Here is a 22,632-nt window from a genome sequence, read left to right on the forward strand (position 1 = left end):
GACTTGACTAAAGACCGCAGCCTCTAACATAACTATATAATAAACTATGAAGGACATATTTTTTATGAAAATGTTATTATATTAAATAAAATTTAAACAAAAAAGTTACTGCTGTAATCACTTGCTCACAAAGAATATCACTGAATAATGCAGTGTTTTTGAACCAATCGGTTGAATGAACGATTCAGTGACTCACTCAAAGAATACTGAATGCGGAACCACATACTAGCATTCTAATCTTACTATTTTTGCCATAGAAATATATCTTTAGGAAAAATAGTAAGAGTAGTGTGCTAGTATGCATCTCTGAATTCAGCAGAAGTTTCGTTCTTCAACTGTGATTAATGATTCGAAAACTGTCACTTGGCGCCACCTACTGGTGTAACATTGTAACCTGCGAAAAGAGTCGAGTAGAGTAATGGGCAGTTTGAAGTAATGGGCGAGCAGAAATGCAATGAAAATGGTGCCCTTCAACCGACCCCACCCCTAAACCCTACCCTCTCTGTGACGTGGGCAAATCAGGTAACAAACACGGTGGAAAACGCCCCTCTGTTTATGGCCTCGCCCACTGATCTGGTAACTCCTATTACTGTCCTGCAGAGACCTATACTTGCAACAGAAACTAACCCCTAAACCCTCACCCCTAACCCTACCCCACACCCTGACTGACAGCTTTCACGACCAATGAACAAGAAGACCTTTCTCCCCGCCCCAAACTTTCGTCACGCCCGCAGATACACACACACACACACACACACACAGGGGCGTAGCACCAAATTTTGGGCCCTGGGTACAAACCATCTTGCTGGGCCCCCGTACCAAATACCATAGTGATACCAATGGGTGGGGTATTGCATTTTTATCATAAAAACACTTAAAATGTAAACAAAATAAGCCACACTCTTATTAATATATTTTTGTTTTATTGTCAAAAGTACAAGATAATTGATGATTATTTGTCTGTTTAAAATAAATGCAGACTATAGAATCACAGGGTACACTAACCGCCAAACTAGACATTCAGTCTTTGGATTACGTTTTTAAAATAAGTCATTTTCAATCATTAAGATGTGCATTAAACTGAGAACAATCCTGTACTTAATGTAAGAGCGTGCGCGAGCTAATTTGCATAACATTGCGGTAAAATAGGCGCTAACAATCTGTGTTTTCGCGGGTGTTAGATTTTGACAATGGAGGGAAATATACAGTGTTTTCATGTAAACTTCTGACTCTGGGGAGAACTGCAGCAGAAGAGGAGACAAGCTGCGCAGCTGCCTGGAGTGGCAGTGTGTTGAGCTCCCAGCTCCGCCTCCGTCTGCTTCTCACTCCGTTATTTACCCAGAAACATTGTTTGCTCGCTATGTAGGTTGTGATACTATAAAGTATTGATATATAATTCAAATAGAGTACGAACATAAATGTATGCTATTCTACCTGGAGTAGATATTTATGTTAAAACAATGTCAATGCTCGATGATGCATTTGGAGCTCACCTTTCTTTTCAAAAAACTGAGTGAGCAACTGCTTGCCCTCATTTGCCTTTCTCTCTTTAATCTTCTTTTCTTTTCGTTTTTGAGCCCCTGATTTTCCTTTCTTAAGGAAAGACATGACTCTTCCCCTGTCTTCCTCCTGTCTCATCAACTGATTCACCGACCGACCGCAGGTCCGCAGCAGAAGCACCTGAACTGCGGGTCGTACCATTTACATTGATTCGAGAGGGGTGGTGGGGCCCTGCACAGCATAAAAATGACTTTTTTTATACCAAACCAGTGCCTTACTACAAGTTTAGTTTTGCACAGGAACTTTTTTATTTGTACATAAATGCTATACAAATGTTAGTGCATATATATGCATGTATAGAAAACTGACTTCTAAGGCCCCCCCCCCCTGCCTCGGGCCCTGGGTACTCGGTACCCTTTACCCCCCCTTTACGACGCCCCTGCACACACACACACTTGGTTGAAATCCCCACCGACAGGCTAATCCGCAAACTTGACAGTCTGTCTAATAAAACGTGCTGACTCAGACAACAGGAGCGATACAAACGGTGAAATAGTCCCAACGCTGTTGAGATGTGATATTATTTGCGCTCTTGGATCTCCGCCCAGTCTGTTGAATAAATATACATTTATCCAACAGTTCGTTTTAGTACTCTAATTTGATTGGCCAAGAGTCCATCAGCACTTTGACGTTTCTGTTAGCATCGCTCCGCTTGTTTGTGTTCGCCACTTCCTGTCTCTTCCTTTGGCGTTTTTTTGGGGACTATTTCCAGTAAAACAACAACAACAAAGACTTTCACTAAACAACAGCACTCTTGCTCGCCTAAAATGTATGAAATATTAAGTTGGATGAACACGCAGCTGAAATAAGTAAACCCCAACACCACAAATTGCCATTTTGTCGTGTTTTATAGAGCTGGTGATGGAAATGTTTTTTCTTCTTCCATCCCACACAAACAACTTCAGACTGCAATTAATCAGCAGGTGATCATTCTCTTTCTCCTCGAGAGTCTATCATTGCACACTTTCAAAGCAGACTAAGATCTTATCAGTACAATGCAAAATTTACACCAGGATCCACCAATTTGGTTTTATATCCTGCTACACTTGTTCAGGTTACATTGAATACGTACACAAATAAATAATCTATTTTAAATTAATATCATTTTCTCAGTGACTTTTAATAGTGATCTAACTTAAACGTCAGTCTGTTTATCACACAAAGCATCACGTGACTTCAAAAGTTTATTGCACACAAGTCATATGTACCACTTATAATACTTTTATGACACATTTATGCTTCTTTTTGTCCATTTTTTTTTTTTAAGTTGACAGTCATGGTACAGTATGTATAAGTTATGTGGAGATCCTTTAAAAAAATGCATTTGTTATACAGTAAATTACTTTTTTTCTTCATTTAAAGGTATTTGACAAATCATCCCAACATGTCATCTGACTGCCAAACAATCATCATTTTGGGTGAGTAATATCTTAAAAAAAAATCAATTACATTAAATATATCCATATGACATTTTGATATGTTCAGTCATATGCATGCATCATGCAGTGATGACATGCTATGATGTAAATGGGAAATGACGTAATTGTTGCCCTAAACAATCCATTCTTAAAATATGAATAGAAATCACACTTTTTTTTCCCACAGTCCACCATTTCCCTCATAAATACTCCTCTGCCATTGGCTCAGATAATAGCAATAGCCTGTTGCCTGGTAACATCAGTAGAATAATGCTTGTGTTAGAGAGAGAAACACTGCTGTTGTGCCTCTGTGTTCCTGTTTTCCTTTATTTTTCTAACAATAATGTTTATACTACACACCCATCTAAATTTCTAACAGCACGCCCACTGATGATGGTCCTTTATATGAAACGAGGACATTATTTTGCAATCTGTTATCAGTGAAATTATTTAGCAGCTTGATATGAATCATAATGCAAAAGCTGACAGCAAGCATCACATCACATGCCAAAACTTTGAAATGCATATCACACTTCACTGACTGTCACAGTTTTTCTCAGTCACTTTGGCTCAATTCTTGAATTCTCAAAACAATAAGTTCAGATCTCCAAACTTGTTCACATCAGATTTGAATTTCTTATTGATTTAAGCATGTTTTTTGGCACATGTGTGCAAAAGAGTAAGTATAATTGTCTACAATTTGCACAATGACTAAATGCACATGGCTCGTTGATCAAAACTGATGAGTTGATTCTCAGTGAAATTGTCAAACTCTTCACAACTTCTAAACATTATTTCATCGTGTGAGCGTTCACGTGCAGAATGATCCATTCAATTATCAAAATCTGTCGGAAATGCATGTATATTCCATATATACCTGACATTGATTGTTTGTAATGTCCATTTACCATTGCAATGAAATAGGAATCACAATCTTACCAATCAACCAATAAAGTTACAGTATGCTAAATGGAGTTTGCCCACCCTAAACTTATCAGCAGTTTATTTTTGTAGAAATATTACATGTATTTCACAAATTCACAGTTGCTTGTGTTGCATGGTGGTGTTAGGGGAAGACATAATAATAGAGTGTGTAAAAATGAACACATGATGAATTTTCAGTGACATATTGTGACCAAATGTCCATTTTCTTTTTGTGTACTACAGTATTGACTTTTCCTTGTACATTTTTACCTGCTGCTGAAATCTGTACGCAAGAGCATTCATCAAGGCAAAACTGACATTCTTGTACAGTGTAGAAAACAGAAAATGAAATTTGTCAATAACAAATATTTCCATTGTGAAAAAAAAATGCATCTAAACATCTCACACAATGACACAAATACTTTTTATTTTGGTAGAATTGGCCAATTTACTGACACATTAACTAGGTTTTGAAGCATGAATTAAATGTTTTGTGTGAGTACAGTAACAACATTTTGCAGACATGCAATAGAGTTCTGATGTTCCAGCAAACATTTGTGACATTTGCACTTACAGTTTAGAGAATGTTTCGCAAAATTTGCCGAAGCGGGTGAGAAAAACTGTAATGAACACTCTCTCTCTCTCTCTCTCTCTCCTCTGTCAATAAGTCATAGAGTGGTGTAAAATAAGCTAGTCTTTCATTAAGAAATGTGACGGTCCTTAGATGTGAAATTGACTAGGACAACTGCAGCTTTAATGAGTTTTGGCTGAGAATGAATTCATAAAGAGTTCCTGATGGCAGTGCCAACAGCAGCTAATGAACACGTTAATTTGCACAGTCGAGTTTGTCATCAATGAACATCATCCAGATGTAACTCGGTTAATGCCAGAACGGCAGCTTTACTCAGATGCTGGAATCAGTTAGAGGAAAACATGACATGTCTGGAAGAGATGTCATGATGCCATTTTAAAGTTTGTCAAAAGTTGAACTTAATGGAGCTCAATGATGTCGTCATACTAAGATCATTATGTATGTCCTGGCAGATTATAAATTATATCAATATGCTATATCAATATTCATATAAATAGTGCAATCATTTTATCTAGCTTTTATTTGACTTTCTGTTTAGATAGATAGATAGATAGATAGATAGAACAGAGCGATAGATAGATAGATAGATACTATAGATAGATAGAACAGAGCGATAGATAGAACAGAGCGATAGATAGATAGATAGATAGATAGATAGATAGATAGATAGAACAGAGCGATAGATAGATAGATAGATACTATAGATAGATAGAACAGAGCGATAGATAGAACAGAGCGATAGATAGATAGATAGATAGATAGATAGAACAGAGCGATAGATAGATAGATAGATACTATAGATAGATAGATAGATAGATAGATAGAACAGAGCGATAGATAGATAGATAGATAGATAGATAGATAGATAGATACTATAGATAGATAGATAGATACTATAGATAGATAGATAGATAGATAGATAGATACTATAGATAGATAGATAGAACAGAGCGATAGATAGATAGATAGATAGATAGATAGATAGATAGATAGATAGATAGATAGATAGATAGATAGATACTATAGATAGATAGATAGATACTATAGATAGATAGATAGATAGATAGATAGATACTATAGATAGATATATTGATAGATTTTTCTCAGAATATAAAATATGGAATACAAATAATTATGGGCAGAAGCAGTGATGCACAAAATGTCTGAACTGGAATCAGATGTGGGGAGTAAAGATAAATATATCGGTTCTGAGAGAGAGAGAGAGAGAGAGAGAGAGAGAGAGAGAGAGAGAGAGAGAGAGAGAGAGAGAGAGAGAGAGAGAGAGAGAGAGAGCGCTTGCAGTTTCAACACTGAGTCAGTCCGCTTGTATTACTGTGATTATAGAGAGCTTCTGCAGTGGAGAGAGAGAGAGAGAGAGCGAGCGAGCGAGAGAGAGAGAGAGAGGTGTGCACGATTCACAGTCTTCTCTAGGATACAGCTCTCTTCCCTCCTCGTCTCAGTGCTTCTCTCTCTTCCCACTCAAGTGCATCTGATCCGGCTCTCCCGCACAACTCTCCGAGGATGAGTCCTCCAGAAAGCTCCAGCCACAGACGCCCGTTCCCCAGCTCATGGCTGCCCAGGACCACTCAACTCTCGTGGGCTTCCCTGCTGCGGACCTGCCCTCTCTAAAGTGGATCCTCAGCAGAACACAAGCTCAAGCGTGGCTCCTTTAGGGTGAGTATCAGTGACAACATTTGAGTTTGTTAACAACCGCAGAAAGAGAGAGAGAGAGAGAGAGAGAGAGAGATTAAGGACGTTTGTGTGATCTTGGCTTTGTTTGTGTGTAAACAATGGCATTGCAGTTCAGTTTGCGGTTAAGGATCATAAATAAATGCGACTCCTTGTTGCATATTGTCATTTGTGATCTTCAAAAAGCTGAGAATACGTCCAGGTGGCGTCTCAGATGGGTGCAGGGAGACTGTTGGTGCCAACACAGATGCCAACACTGTCAGCGTGTGAACTCTGTGAGTGTGTGTCATGACACCAGGTCTGGAGAACAGCACCACTGCACTGGACATCAGAAATCACAGCGCAACACAACCACTCTCGTTTCGTCTCGTTCATTTATACATCACCTCACAGTAGGTCCAAAGTGCTGTACATTACAAGAAAAAGCAAAAGAACAACAAGACAAAACATAAAAACATCCATGCACAGATGTACTAAAATGCCAAGGAATACAAATCCGGTCCTTAAAAACAACTTTCATTTCAAGATCAACCTTCATTTTGCCTTATTTTGTAAGGATTTGATCAAACTACTACCACTAAGTATTAAGTTGAGTGTGTAAGAGCAGCGTTTGTTCTCCAGACATGAATGATTCCTCAAATCAAGGTGTGCTGGTACTTTCAGATGCATTATATTCCCCCCGCTGGAACTTGAAACAGGTGGAAAAATCCCAAAGGAGAGAAATCCCTGAGTCTTTTGACCCTGGCGTCCGCATAGCGATGTCACACTGGCATCGTGACAGCAAGTTTTGCACCACTCACACAATTTTCTTCAGCAAAATCAAGTATGTATTGATTCCTGGCGGTGTAGTTCAGGTAACTGGTGTGTGCTGTGTTCAGATACAGTATGTGGGTGTTGTGGAATAGAAATGTATGAGCAAAAGAGTAGCAAGAAGGTGACAGAATGGACTTATTTCTATGGAAACAGCATATCCCTTCACTTTCCTCCATCTCTCTCTCTCTCTTTCTCTCTCTGTCTCTCTCTCTCTCTCTCTCCCTCTCTCGGTGTCTCTCTCTCTCCCTCTCTGTCTCTCTCTCTCTCTCTCTGTCTCTCTCTCTCCCTCTCTCTCCCCCCCTCTCTCTCTCTCTTCGCCTCTCTCTCTCTCTCTCTCTCTCTCCCTCTCTCTCTCTTTCTCTCTCTCTCCCTCCCTCCTCCCTCTATGCACCGCTACTGAAGACTCAACTAAATGTTTTTCTGTTTATAATCATGTAATCATCATGTCTCATCGGAAAGAATTGGATAATGTTGTTTGGTTGCATCTTTGGAGGGACATGCATCAACAAAAAGCAGATCATTTTTAACACTTTCTGTTGAATTCGGAACGCCAACAAAAAAGTTACCAGAAAAGATGAGCTTGGACACGCCCATAACGCATCACTTCCTGTGTTTGCCTCATTCTGTTGCTACTGACGTGAAGTCCTTTAATCCGGCTGTTGGAGATTTCAGGGGGAATCGTGTCTTTCTGTCGCTCAAGCTGTTATTAAGCCACTTAAACTGTCTGAATCTCACTCTGGATTGGCTCAGATTCAGAACACACGCTGAAGCAAATAGATGGAACATTTGGGACTTTGGGATCTTGTTAAACAATCTACTAATATTAGTATATTTAGTCAGTTCAGGTCTGAATTGATCAATCTCATGATCCTAAAGCAGTATGCAGGGATCAGTATTGCATGATTCTGTAATTATCGATACAGTATTTGAATGGCATTAATGATATGCAGTGATTTTAAGGACACCGTGATCCTCATTAACATTAAAGCAGGGCTGTCTGAAAGTGTGTGTAAGTTTGACAGTGAGATGATTTCATGCTGCAGTCTGCGGTGTGTCGTGATGCTCACGCTCAGTAATCCTCGAGAGCTTTTCATCCGCTCCCAAACACGATCCCACACACACACACACACATACAGAGAGAGATAACTGATTATTATTTTTGAGAAATAATAATGTGATTAAAGTGAGCACTCACGCACATGTGTTGATCAGTGTGGTCGTGACTGCAGCTCAGACGGCATCCAGCTCGAGAAACACTGTTATCTTTACAAACAGAAAGTGTCGCTTTATTGGTGTGATGAACTCAGTGACACCTGATGCATGCATGTGCATGTTTGTGCATCTAGTATTTACCTGTCCGTCTGTCTGTCCGTCCGCAAGTGCGTCCAGGCAAAATTTAAGTGATCATTCAAAATGGTTTGTTTGTTTATTTATTTTAACCGGTGTATCATTTATTACTTTATTTATTAAATTTGGTTCGTTGTTATATGATTATTACATTATTATATCATTATTATATACGGATAATTTGTTAATTTTATTGATTTATTTTGTTAATTTTATTGAATTTATTATTTGTATTTGTTCAATTTATTTATTATTGACTGCCCGCCCCGTTTATTACGGTGCGGCAGTGGCTCATGTAGATTGTCTACAAACCGAAAGGTTGGTGGTTCAATCCCCGGTTCCACCTGACCAAGTGTCGAGGTGTCCATGAGCAAGACACCTAACCCCAGCTGCTCCCGACGAGCTGGATGGCGCCCTGCATGGCTGACACCGCCGTCGGTGTATGAATGTGTGAGTGAATGGGTGAATGTGAGGCTATGTAAAGCGCTTTGGTGGCCATAGGTCTGTGAAAGCGCTATATAAATGCAGTCCATTTACCATTATTGTTTTGTTTATTTTTAAGGAATTTATTTATTTTAATGTGTTCATTATAGTGTTGTCAAATCTATTAATTGCAATTAATTTTTTATTTTATTTTATAGAATTTATTTTAATGTGTTCATTATAGTGCTGTCAAATCGATTAATCGCAATTAATTAATTAATTATTTTATTTTATAGAATTTATTTATTTTAATGTGTTCATTATAGTGCTGTCAAATCGATTAATCGCAATTAATTAATTAATTATTTTATTTTATAGAATTTATTTATTTTAATGTGTTCATTATAGTGCTGTCAAATCGATTAATCGCAATATATATTTTTTTATAGAATTTATTTATTTTAATGTGTTCATTATAGTGCTGTCAAATCGATTAATCGCAATTAATTAATTATTTTATTTATTTTATAGAATTTATTTATTTTAATGTGTTCATTATAGTGCTGTCAAATCGATTAATCGCGATTATTTATTTACGCACACACGCAAACGCACACACACACACATATATTATATATAAACACAAACTTTTGTGTTAGATGCGATTAATCGATTAATCGATTTGACCGTACTCAGCACTCAGTTTTTATTTTGTTTTCTTTTATTGAATTTATTTATTTTAATTTGGTCATTTTATTTATTGAATTAGTTCTAGCCATATCAAAGAATGACAGTCAAGTTTTAGACCTGTTGCACAGATATTGAACATATCAATATGATGACTGACCTCATCTGTCAATCAGATGAGCCCGTGTTCACGTTGATGTTCCATGATCAGTGATTTAATCTTCATTCTTGCCTTCAGCATGTCAGTGTGTCAGAGCTTTGAAAAACATTCTGCTCTGAGACCTGTTGTGATTTTTACCCCCTTCGGTCAGAGTTTGTTGTTTAGTTTCCTGTTTCTTTACGGCTGAATTTCTCTTATTCTCCCTCCCCAAGAGATCAGAATTAGCCGAGAGATCAGAATAATTAAAACACGTCTCCTCTTGAAACACTGTGTTGATTTTCTACATATTAAATTATGCATCCAGCTGGCTTCAGAAGTGTAATCATATTTTTGCCTGACCATTTGCATGTTCTGGTTATGTAACCTACGGTATGTTTTATGGTGGATGCAGATTGTGTTCATTTTGAGGGAAAAAATCATGAAATGCTGTATTACATGTTCACCTCTCACCATATGTGACCCTGGACATGTCACATGGGTACATTCTTGAAATTGACATTTTCAAAGCTGAATAAATAAGCGTACCATTGATGTATGGTTTGTTAGAATATGACGATATTTGGTTGAGATACAACTATTTGAACATCTGGAATGCGACGGTGCAAAAAAATCTAAACATTGAGAAAATCGTCTTTAAAGTTGTCCATTTATGTTCACGATTGAGCTGCATTCACTCACAAAAATACATGTTTTACATATTTACGGAAGGAAATTTACTAAATATCTTCATGGAACATGATCTTTACTTAATATCCTAATGATTTTTGGCATTAAAGAAAAATTGATAATTTTGACCCATACAATGTATTGTTGGCTATTGCCACAAATATACCCGTGCGACTCGTGACTGGTTTTGTGATCCAGGATCACATATGTGTGATAATCTTTGATCACAGGTTAGTTCACTTCAAATGAAAATCAGACAGAATTCATATTCATAGTTGAAATCATCATCATCAAAGTTCTTTTTTGAATGTTCGTAGTTAATAATGTGCTCCTCATGGTTAGTGTGGTTCCTCTGCTAGACACCTCGAACACACATCCACTAACAATCCCTAAAACACCAGCAGATTCTCAGAAAAGTGAAGAGAAAAGACCCTGCGGCCTCTGAGACACACAGATACACTTGATCTAATCCAGTGACATTTTTGGGGCCTTTAGACTTCAGGAAAAACTGATGGTGCATATAGTTTAATCTCATATATAACATCTGTGTGCATGCGAGGATGTGATACACTCATTGGATGTGCAGTGTGTGTATTTATAACACCTGTAGTCACGGGTTTGAGTCGGTAGCGCACGTTTGAAAGCGAGTCACGGGACTTTCAGCAGGTTTTACATGTTTGGTGTGTGTGTGTGTGTGTGTGTGTGTGTGTGTGTGATCCTTCAGGCTGCACGTTTCTGCGAATGTGAACATGAGTTCACACGGCTGCTTTGGGTTTGGAAAACGATTCCATAAGCATCTTTTGGGTTTTGTGTGTGTGTGTGTTTTGTAATCTATAAGCCTCCTAACGCTGAATTGTAAAGCTTCAGGCTACTGAAAGGAAAGCGAGAGAGCGAGAGAGAGAGGGAATGATATGGAGGAGTAGAGATGCTTGTGCTTTTATTAGGAGCTCTTTTCTTCTGTCGTTCATTTTTTCTCTCCATCTCCAAGGATGCCAAGTGGAGAGTGGCAGTTAGAAACAGTCTGTGCATATCTAATATGATTGGGCTTGTTAAAAATAGACCGCACTATACGCTCTGTGCTGAGCTCATATGCACGTACAGCACACAATACTTACAGTTTTGTGGGATTCGGAAAGCAAAATGGTAGGAAGGATTTCGGTATTATGTTCTCGTTCTAGAAACCAGAGAGCATTTGATTGGATGAAAAGTTCAAGATGATCAGTGCAAGATGATTATTATTATTATTATTTTGGTTTAGTTTTATGTCAGAGAAATGCTGTTCATGAACTCTTCTCAGTGCCGCTTGTGTTACATGTAAAAAAAAAAAAATTTTTTCCTTTAATCCTCCCTTATCGGGTTTATGCTACTCTGACCAATCCCTGAACTTCGTGTTTTGAGCACTTCTTGCGTTGTTTTTGCCACGATGACTCGCTTAATTTAGTCCTAAATTGTAAGTCGCTTTGGACAAAAGCGTCTGCTAAATGACTAAATGTAATGTAAATTTTCAAAAGTTTGGGGTCAGTAAGATTTAAAAATATATCATTTTGAAAGAATCTCTTCTGCTCACCAAGGCTGCATTTAAAAAAAAAATCACAAATACAGTAAAAACAGTAATATTGTGAAATATTATTACAATTTCAAATAACTGTTTTCTATGTGAATATACAGTACAGGCCAAAAGTTTGGACACATTACTATTTTTAATGTTTTTGAAAGAAGTTTCTTCTGCTCATCAAGCCTGCATTTATTTGATCAAAAATACAGAAAAAAATGTAATATTGTGATATATTATTATTACAATTTAAAATAATTGGTTTTCAATTTATTATACTTTAAATTATCATTTATTTCTGTGATGCAAAGCTGAATTTTCAGGATCATTACTCCAGTCTATCACATGATCCTTTAGAAATCATTCTAATATTCTGATTTATTATGAGTGTTGGACACAGTTCTGCTGCCTAATATATTTGATGAATAAAAGGATAAAAAGAACTGCATTTATTCTAAATAAAAAAATATTTTCTAATAATATAAATCTTCTTTACTATCACTTTTTATCAATTTAACACATCCTTGCTGAATAAAAGTAATGATTTATTTCAAAAAAAAGAAAGAAAAAAATTACTGACCCTAAATTACTGACCAGTAGTGAATATTGTTGTTACAAAAGATTTCTATTTTTAAAACATTTGCTGCTTTAAAAAAAAAAAAATTTCATCAAAGTATCCTAAAAAAGTATCACAGGTTATGAAAAAATATTAAGCAGCAGAACTGTTTCCAACTTTGATAATGAATCATCATATTAGAATGATTTCTAAAGGATCATGTGATAGACTGGAGTAAAGCCTGGAACACACCAAGCCGACGCAGACGAACTAGCGCTGATGAAAGCCGACTGTGTTGTCGCCTCGCGTCGGGGTAAAAAGCTGCACTTGAACACACCGAGAGAACTACAGCCGACTGTCAGCTAGAATGCGCGTTCTGCGCCTGCGTGTAAATGAGACAGCTGTCTATTTCTGCAGATCAAAAAGGGAAACCGGCGCTTCCGGCTGCAGTTACACAAACCGTAAACAAAGCAGTGCGTGCTTACCGTTTTGAATAGCAATCCTTCTTTATTCCACTCCTCTCGTGTTAATATTGAAATATTCGCCAAGGAACACTCAGATAAGATGACATATCATTAGAACAGCATTCTATCTGTACCGTTTTGACTTTGCTCGCTATTTTGCTATTATTCTCGTGCACTGACTCGGTCACTAAGCTGAACAGCCAATCAGAGTTCCCTCTTTCACCGACGGCCCGACGCCGATTCAACATGTCGAATCGGCCGTTACAAAGCCGACGAGGACCAATTTCAGCCGACGGTGCGGAACACACTGAGAAGATTTAGTCGGCCGACGCACGGAAACTGCCCGACGGCCGACCGTCGGCTTGGTGTGTTCCAGGCTTAATGATCCTGAAAATTCAGCTTTGCATCACAGAAATAAATGATAATTTAAAGTATAATGAATTGAAAACCAATTATTTTACATTGTAATAATATATCACAATATTAAAAAAATTTTCTGTATTTTTGATCAAATAAATGCAGGCTTGATGAGCAGAAGAAACTTCTTTTCAAAAAACATTAAAAATTGTAATGTGTCCAAACTTTTGGCCTGTACTGTATTTTAAAGTGTAATTTATATCCTGTGATCAAAGCTGAATTTTCAGCATCATTACTCCAGTCTTCAGTGTCACATGATCCTCCAGAAATCATTTTAATATGATGATTTGCTGCTCAAGACACATTTCTCATTATTATCAATGTTGAAAACAGTTGCGCTGCTTAATAGTGGAAACTGTGATACATTTTTTCAGGATTCTTTGATGAATAGAAAGTTCAGAAGAACAGCATTTTAATGCAATGCTGAATAAAATATGTTTCTTTTTAAAAAAAAGAATAAAAAAATCTTAATGACCCCAAACTTTTTTCAAACGGTAATGTATATTAATGATTCCTCAAATTGTGCAGCTTGTGTAAAAATCTAGTTTGATGATAAGATAAAATAAATGGAAATGAAATGTGTCCTGGCATCTCTTACTCTGATCTGCCTTTAGTTCTCGTTGTGTTTGGAATCGAATCATGTGCAATATTATAATTGCAGTGTTTAATTATTTATTGTTTGTACTCATATTGTTGAAACTTCTGAGATTTGCGCCGAAGAGTTGAATCAATTTACATATCTCTTGGCTTAATTAGAGCTGAAACGGAGCATTTAATTGTTTCGCTGGCTTTGTGGACAATCATAACAACAGTTTTTGTTTTTTTAGTTTAGTTTACTATACAAGCAGAAGTTTCAGCAATTTGTTTTGGTATAATTAAAGTCTAAATGTGGTTTCTTTTTGCTTTTCTCAACATCTCCCTTTTTTATTTCTTCTAGAAAGGGCAAGTTTATTCAGACCTCGTCTTTCAGCCTTACAAGCTCACCGAGTCCAAGACCTTTATAGAGCCGAAGCTTTCAGACTGCTAGAGGAAGCGTAGACAATCATATATATAAAGGTACGTCTGCAGCACTACACAGTGAAGTCTTCTATTATTTTATGGATGATTCAATCCCTCAGGCGTGTGCATATTGTCCTTGTTGTTTTGGAAGATGGAACAGGAGATTTCAAAAGTGCAGCGCAAGATGTCGGACCTGGAGTCAGTTTTGCAGCAGAAAGACGTGGAGCTCAAGGCTTCAGAAACCCAGAGGACCATTTTAGAACAAGACCTGGCCACCTACATCACAGAGTGCAGTGTGGGTATACTGTCCAGATGTGGAAATGTGCCGTGATCTGAATTGCACTAATTCATTTGTGTTTGTGTGTGCCTTTCAGAGTTTGAAGCGCAGTTTGGAGCAGGCCCGCATGGAGGTGTCGCAGGAGGATGATAAAGCCCTGCAGCTGCTGCACGATATACGGGAACAGAGCAACAAACTGCAGGAAATCAAAGAACAGGTTCGGATTTGATGCACTTTTTCATTCCAGCGCTTTTGACAATATACTGTATATATCGGCTGTGTCCGGAATCGCCCTCTATACCCTTAAATAGAAAGATTAATGGTCTGGCATCGACTAATGAAAATCGGCCAGCTCGAGGGGCGGCACCAAGCATGTGTTTGAAAATCTCACTGCACGCAATTGGATAACACTACGACCAATCACAACAAGCCCTATACGCTTAGCTACCAGCGGAGCTAACTGGTAGATTAGACTCTTGCCGTATCCGGTCGGCAAAACAGCAAAAACGCCCTTCTTGCAAATGAACGATTCGAGCGCCGTCTTCTGTTCCTCTTTTAGATAAAAATCCAAGTCTAACTCGTTCATTGTAGCGGCCAAAGCCGTTTCAAACAACTGGTGTTCATCCATAGCCATCTTGCAATGTTTACTAATGACTTGGACGTCACAGCGCTGTCGTCTTCTGTTTAGCTCGCCTCTGGCCCGCCTATATCAGATAACCCGATGTGATTGGTGCAGCTCGGATACAAGGGCATATTTAATGAGCATCATTACTCGACGCCAGAGTAAACTCGCTGAGCAAATTCAACTTGTGCTCTCGCTAGAACTCTGGATCTCCAGGGTACTTAAATAGGGCATTATTTGAGGGGACAGCCATTTGTAGTGGTGTCCGAAACCATAGTGCACATTATCGAGTGCACTCATTTAATCCCACAATGCACCGCAAAAATGAGTGTACAACCAATGTACGGCTAGAGAATACCCATAATGCACTGTGAGAATGGTGCCCTCAGCTGAATCATCCATCCATTAATTTTCCAAACCGTCGGTCCAATGTGGGTACAGCGTAATATCATACTGGAATAAATATATATAATATACTTTACTACTAGTTATAGCATGAAATAAACATGAATGAACATCAGAAGGTATGCTAAAAGATACAGTACCACTTACCGAAATCCGTATCATTGTCTCATGTAATCGCTCAAATCAGTGTTTCAACTGTGGAAAGACGTCAATAAAACAGCTTGTAAACTGTATGTCACATAACGTCACATTTACCACAGAAAAGTCATTCAGCGACCGTAAACTCGTTAGTCAGCTAGAAAAATGATCTCTAAATATATTTTGCTAAATATATGCACCACATTACATATTCATTGTAATTTTTTTCTGTTCTTCAAAATTTAATGTATATTGGAATAAATCTGTCGAATTTTTATGAATTTTTATGACAGCCACCAAAAAACTAATTGGAGTAGAAACATAATTATGTAATTATAAAGTTAGCATTATAACTTTATCATTATAAAAACGTCCTGTGCAATTTAAGTTTTTTTTTTATTGAAACTAGTGCTGTCAAATTGATTAATTGCGATTAATCGCATCTTACATAAGTTTTTGTTTATATTATATATGTGTGTAGGCCTATACATATTATTATGCTTATACATATATATTATATGTATATATGTGTGTGTGTGTGTGTGTTTGTGTGCACATAAATATACATATATACACACATATATAATAATATATACTGTATATGCATACATATATGGGTGTGTACACACATGTATGTATATATATATTTATTATATATGAATATATATATATATATATATATATATATATATATATATACACACACACATGTATATTATAAAAACAAAAAACTTTCATGTTAGATGCGATTATTCGTGATTAATCAATTTGACAGCACTAATTCAAACCAATTTTAACCTTCAATATTATAGTAATGTAGCCTAACTGACTTCCTGTATAGTTTACAGCATAAGTTGAGAGATTTTTTTAGACTTGAATTGAATCAGAATTGTATCAAATTCAAGCTTGTGAATCGAAATTTAATCGAATCGTGAATTTTGTGTCAATACCCAGCCCTACTTCTAAAGCATGTATTAATCTTAATGTTAATTTCAACATTTAATAATAAAAATCAAAAGATGTATTTATTAATAATAATGAATGGTCATTATTATTAATAAATAATGCATTAGTTAATGCATTATCTAACGTTAAAAACTGGGAACTCATTGAACTAAAGTATAATCGACTTGTTTTTGCAGAATATTAGACTTAAATATTTTATTGCGTTAACAAGGCAATCACTGTAAATGTCATTTATTGTACAGAATCATAGCACAAACACACATTACATGCAAAACAGTTTGTTTTTTAGTTTTGAAATAATAAAAAAATTACTATATTAATGACATTTCTAAATGAAATGTAAAGCTTCAGATGACTCCCGCATGCTGCTGTACTGGATGCATGGAGAAATATGAGATGTAGTATTATATAGAGGGTTTAGGTGTTTGATTTAAGATCTGGAAAAAGGACTGGATTCGTTGTGTGTGTCTGTATGCAGTGGTTTCTGTAAGTCTGAATGACATAACTGGAGGTTTCAGGAAAGTTTCTGTGAGTGCATCGTGGCTCATTCATTTATGTCTATATATTGGAGCATTTTGTGTCTTTGTTTAACACTGGGGAGTCTAAGTGAGCATTTCACAGATTTCTCAGATTATATATTATTATAGAGCATCTGCTAGAAAGAGCCCTGCTGATATACAAATGAACTCTGTCCATCTCCGCTTCTGAAACACTCTCTGAAATAGCGATGGCCACTTAAAGCCATGAGTAAAGTGATGGAGAACGCAAGACGGAGGAATGAAATGTGAAGGTAAGAACATGATAGAAAAATAGCCTGCTTTCTGCCGCTTCTTGCACGTCTCCCCCAGAGCCAGACTCCATCGCACTGCGGTTGCCATGGAGACAAAAATGGTACCTAGCAGTGAAGGATGTTGCAGATGCAGTGGAAATGCTGTCGTGACATGCTGGCAAAGGTCTCGAATTAGCAGCAATCAGACTTTAAATTAAGTGTTCACTTTTCGTTTTATCCTACAGATTTGATCAGACTCTTAGTTTGGTTCTGCAGGATTTTGCTACTAGTTTGATGCTTTCAAACTCCGCCGCATAGTCTAAATGTCCTGTCTTCAGTATGCATTATTAATGTGTAACTCAGTCTGTGAGGACTTCAATTGTTGTAACATAATGTGTGAACTTGCAATGTCAAAACTTTTAAATAGTTCAATTAGTTCATGTTAAATAGCATACGTTTTAGACATAATATTTACAGTTATTTTGTCTATTTTTTGCTCCGGCAACAAAAATATTTCCAAATAAAGTCAAAGCAGGAACAACCGCTTTTTCTCTGAGCAATGTGTTTCTTTGCAGAATGAATCTGTATGTTTGAATGAATCAGTTGAGTGAATGATTCAAAGGACTCCCTCTTAAAAACAGTCACTTGTGTCTTTCCTTAATGAATCGTGTGTTTGAATGAATCAGTTGAGTGAATGATTCGAATGCTCCCTCTTAAAAAGTCACTTGTCATTCCTTAATGAATCGGTACGTTTGAACGAATCAGTTGAGTGAATGATTCGAATACTCCCTCTTAAAAACAGTCACTTGTCATTCCTTAATGAATCGGTATGTTTGAATGAATCAGTTGAGTGAATGATTCAAAGGACTCCCTCTAAAAAACAGTAACTTGTCATTCCTTAAAGAAATCGGTACGTTTGAACGAATCAGTTGAGTGAATGATTCGAATACTCCCTCTTAAAAACAGTCACTTGTCATTCCTTAATGAATCGGGATGTTTGAATGAATCAGTTGAGTGAATGATTTGAATACTCCCTCTTAAAAACAGTCACTTGTCATTCCTTAATGAATCGGTTTGTTTGAACAAATAAGTTAAGTGAATGATTCAAAGGACTCCCTCTTAAAAACAGTCACTTGTGTCGTTCTTTAAATCTGTATGTTTAAATGAATCAGTTGAGTGAATGATTTGAATACTCCCTCTTAAAAAGTCACTTGTCATTCCTTAATGAATCGGTACGTTTGAATGAATCAGTTACGTGAATGATTCAAAGGACTCCCTCTTAAAAACAGTAATTTGTCATTCCTTAAAGAAATCGGTACGTTTGAACGAATCAGTTGAGTGAATGATTCGAATACTCCCTCTTAAAAACAGTCACTTGTCATTCCTTAATTAATCGGTATGTTTGAATGAATCAGTTGAGTGAATAATTCGAATACTCCCTCTTAAAAACAGTCACTTGTCATTCCTTAATTAATCGGTATGTTTGAACAAATGAGTTGAGTGAATGATTCAAAGGACTCACTCTTAAAAACAGTCACTTGTCATTCCTTAATGAATCGGTATGTTTGAATGAATCAGTTGAGTGAATGATTCAATGGACTCCCTCTTAAAAACAGTCACTTGTGTCGTTCTTTAATAAATCTGTATGTTTAAATGAATCAGTTGAGTGAAGGATTCGAATGCTCCCTCTTAAAAACAGTAACTTGTCATTCCTTAAAGAAATCGGTACGTTTGAACGAATCAGTTGAGTGAATGATTCGAATGACTCTCTTTTAAAAACAGTCACTTGTCCTTCCTTAATGAATCGGTATGTTTGAACAAATAAGTTGAGTGAATGATTCAAAGGACTCCCTCGTGAAGACGGTCACTTGACGCACCTAATTTGAGTAACAATATAACTTGCTGAAAGATTCACTTAAAAATCCCCACCACTAATTCAGACTGTATTTACAGCCCGTACTCATAGTCTTATACTCATCAGCGTTATACCTTCGTCCTTTTCCAGACTTTAATAAAAATTAATGATTTTGATAATTGAAAGAATTAAAAATCTTAGCTTTTAATCAAAGTTTGAAATGTTATGATTCATCTTAGAACAGGTTTTTTTATTGAAGGGGGAAAATGACTAGCTTTTGGGCTCTCTCGCGCTTAAAAAAAAAATAAAAAAAATAAAGTGGCACAGAAAGTTTTGAATATATGAAGTTCCATATTGGTTTGTTAAGCTCCGAGGGAATCGGCCCATTAAGCTGTAATTTTCAGAGAGCTGCTTTTAGAGGGTGATTTCCAGTTCAGATGGAAGTTTTAGTGGCTGACAGATTTATTTGTGCTTTTAGTTTTTAGGCTTTTAGTGGACTTACTCATTTGAAAGTTGCTTTGAATGATGTAAATACAGTCTTAAAAGCCTAAAATGTTTATTTACTGCATTCTTTTTCATGGAGTCAAGAACTAAAGTAATTGTTCATTTGAACTAATTTCAATTCTAGTTCATCTTAAACTAAACTTCAAGGTATAAACTTTGTCTCTGATATTTCTCTTGAAAATAAATAGACGTTAATGAGCCAAATTTTAAGACATTGTCAAGATATGTTGTTAAACTCTTGTGGAGATGCATATGAGATTATGTGGTGTTTGATCATAATGTTTTTTTCAGTGCCTGATTACTGATATCTAAAGTGCTGTATTTCTGAATTGCTGAAAATACAAACATTTCCAAAGAAAAATATGAAAAGCATGAGATTTAATCAAAAGCTTCAATTGGCTTTCCGTTTAATCTGATTGGACAATTGAGATATTCAAGAGATCTCATTTGTGATTTTTCTTTGTGATGGATGAACGTTGCATTCAGGATCTTTTTTAGCGCTTGAAACTAATGCAGATGTTTTGATTCCAGCCCACACCGCAAAATGGTATAGTCACAATTGACATTATTTGTGCAATTAGCTCACTATTGATAATTAAGCAGTCACATTAGCATAGAGGACTGACAGAAGGAGATTGTGTTGACTCACTCTGAGCTGATTTTTTTCATATTATGAATTTCATTTGGAAGGCAATTTCACAAAATGTCAAGCACCTCTTTTCTGTCGTTTCTGTTGAATAATTATAATCTTCATTATGGTAATATAAAACAAAAATCACAAACATGCTCTTCTATATCTGTTGTGTACTTGGCTGTTTTCCCTCTCCACGATCACAATATAGCACAGCCTCAAGTGCCTTATTGCTTTTGTCAAATGCATTGTAATATAAGAGACAACAGCTAAGTTAATAGTTGGTCTCAAGGGCTTTTCACTTGAAATGGTTAACCCGGGGTCATTCTTATCTTAGCCCAGGGTAAACGCAATCCTGGGCTATTTTGCTTTACGTTTCACACTGACCATAATTTACCCAGGCTTAGCAATTAATCCAGGGTATTCGTCTCACTGTACTTTCCTAAACCCTGGTTTAACATTCTTATTTGCATATTTGCGGTGTCAGTGTCGCTGATTGGATGAATAAAGCACGCGACCTGTTTACATAAAAGCTCTTGCATTGCGCATCCACTTATTACTTATACCGACTGTAACTGAATGGACTTTTCGGACTATTAAAGGTAAGAATTAAATGGTTTCTTTCTTTTTTACTTCATTTGTCCCCTCAAACCCTGAATGACTAGCTGTGTCCGAAATCACCCCCAAACCCTCATTCACTATTCCCTATAAAACTCCACTAATATAGTCCATTTGATGGAGTGAATGAAAACTCGTGAGGGAATTATGACACTGAAAAAACAGAGCAACACACAGAGAGCAGCAGCTTTAGTTTCTGCTCTGACAAGACCAGAAATCAGGAATGGTGGGAGAACATTGTGCTTGGTACGTTTTTCATCTTCAAACTAAACTTGTGTCTCCTGCCGACAAAGTTTAAATCCCGTCTGTCTAGTGCACTTCCCATAATGTTCACGCTGTTGTTCGAACACATTCTACCACATGAGAGTTTACACTACGAAAGTAAACGGTTGGATGCGTTTTCGACTACATCTGGAAGTGGTCAACCGTCACAGTGCATTATGGGTAACGTTATACTCTAGCTGCAGTATGACCGATCGTGGTGTGACAATATCAGCCTGCATTTTGTTCGCAGATTAAGTCACAGAAACAGCGCAAGCGGCTCGTGACAGAACACAGACCGACTGAATGACACTTTAATTTAAGTAGAAAATCTCAAATGAAGAACTCCAGCTTACTTGTCTGTGTTTTCAGATCATCCGCGCTTCTTCAGCAGTGTAGAAAGCGCGCGCATGGTTGCCAGATACTATTGAAAAGACCGAGTAGAAAACGTACTCTTTTAACAGAAAAGCTCTGACTGGGTTTTAAATGATTGAAATCTGGCAACCGTAAGCACTAACGCTCGTAGAAACAGTCTGTAATGTGTTGTCTCCACTCCACCTTTATTCGACAAAAATAATTGGTTTTGGTCAAGTTTTTATTTTTTAAAACACATTTCAGTCTAGTCTTTTTGTCAACGATATTGCATGTGCTGATATAGTCACAGTTATCGTTTAATGACGTGGGTGTAGTCTCTCATCGTCTTGTCTTAAGTAAGGGGAAAAAAAGATCGTCAACGTACTTTTTTCATAATAGTTTTCGTAAACGAAATTAAAAATTGACAAAATTTGAGACCCCCTTAAAATTTTGCTTTTGAGGCTTTCAGGGGGTCTCATGGGTTAATTCTGTCTAAAACCACATTGTAAGGACGCTAAAGACCGCAGCCTCCACCGCCAGAGCACCTCTTGAGGCCAGGGGAGTGAGGTTTACACGCACAGCTATTACTGGTAAATTAACCCCGCGGCGCTTTCTATATTACAAGTGTGAAATGTCCCTTTCCCCACGGTTTAACATCCTTTACTACAATGTTTAATAAACAGAGGCAGTTACTGATTGTATCTTCTATGCTTGTCGTGCCGGATTTCCTTTTCCCCTCTAGTTAGCTCAAGACTTCCATTTATCGTAAAATGCCGTAAGACATCTCGTTAGACGATTATGGCTTCGTAACGCATGCGATTTGTGACCTGTAGCTAATGGCTGATGAAAAGACCAGAGCCGATCGGTCTCGGACTGGCACACACTCACTGCATTCGCCCACTCTCTGCCCTTTCACCCACTCAGCACACTTATTTATCCACTTCTCCGCTCTGCTTTTCATGTGC

General features: G+C 37.1%; 1 protein-coding gene across 7 annotated transcripts in view; it reads left to right on the forward strand.

The window, feature by feature from the left end:
* Window positions 1-5,834: 5,834 nt before the first annotated feature.
* citb (citron rho-interacting serine/threonine kinase b) overlaps window positions 5,835-22,632 on the forward strand; it is a 68,041-nt gene continuing 51,243 nt past the window's right edge. For 6 of the 7 annotated variants that reach the window (XM_082187821.1, XM_082187823.1, XM_082187822.1 and 3 more), the window contains exons 1-4: window positions 5,835-6,168; window positions 14,206-14,324; window positions 14,419-14,562; window positions 14,642-14,761. In XM_082187821.1, the coding sequence (XP_082043947.1) occupies window positions 14,419-14,562; window positions 14,642-14,761 (264 nt within the window). In that variant the 5' untranslated portion in view covers window positions 5,835-6,168; window positions 14,206-14,324. The remainder of the gene's footprint in view (window positions 6,169-14,205; window positions 14,325-14,418; window positions 14,563-14,641; window positions 14,762-22,632) is intronic. The other variant, XM_082187827.1, reaches the window with a different exon arrangement.

The sequence above is a fragment of the Leuciscus leuciscus genome, assembly GCF_965113295.1.
Source record: "Leuciscus leuciscus genome assembly, chromosome: 13".
Lineage (NCBI taxonomy): Eukaryota > Metazoa > Chordata > Actinopteri > Cypriniformes > Leuciscidae > Leuciscus > Leuciscus leuciscus.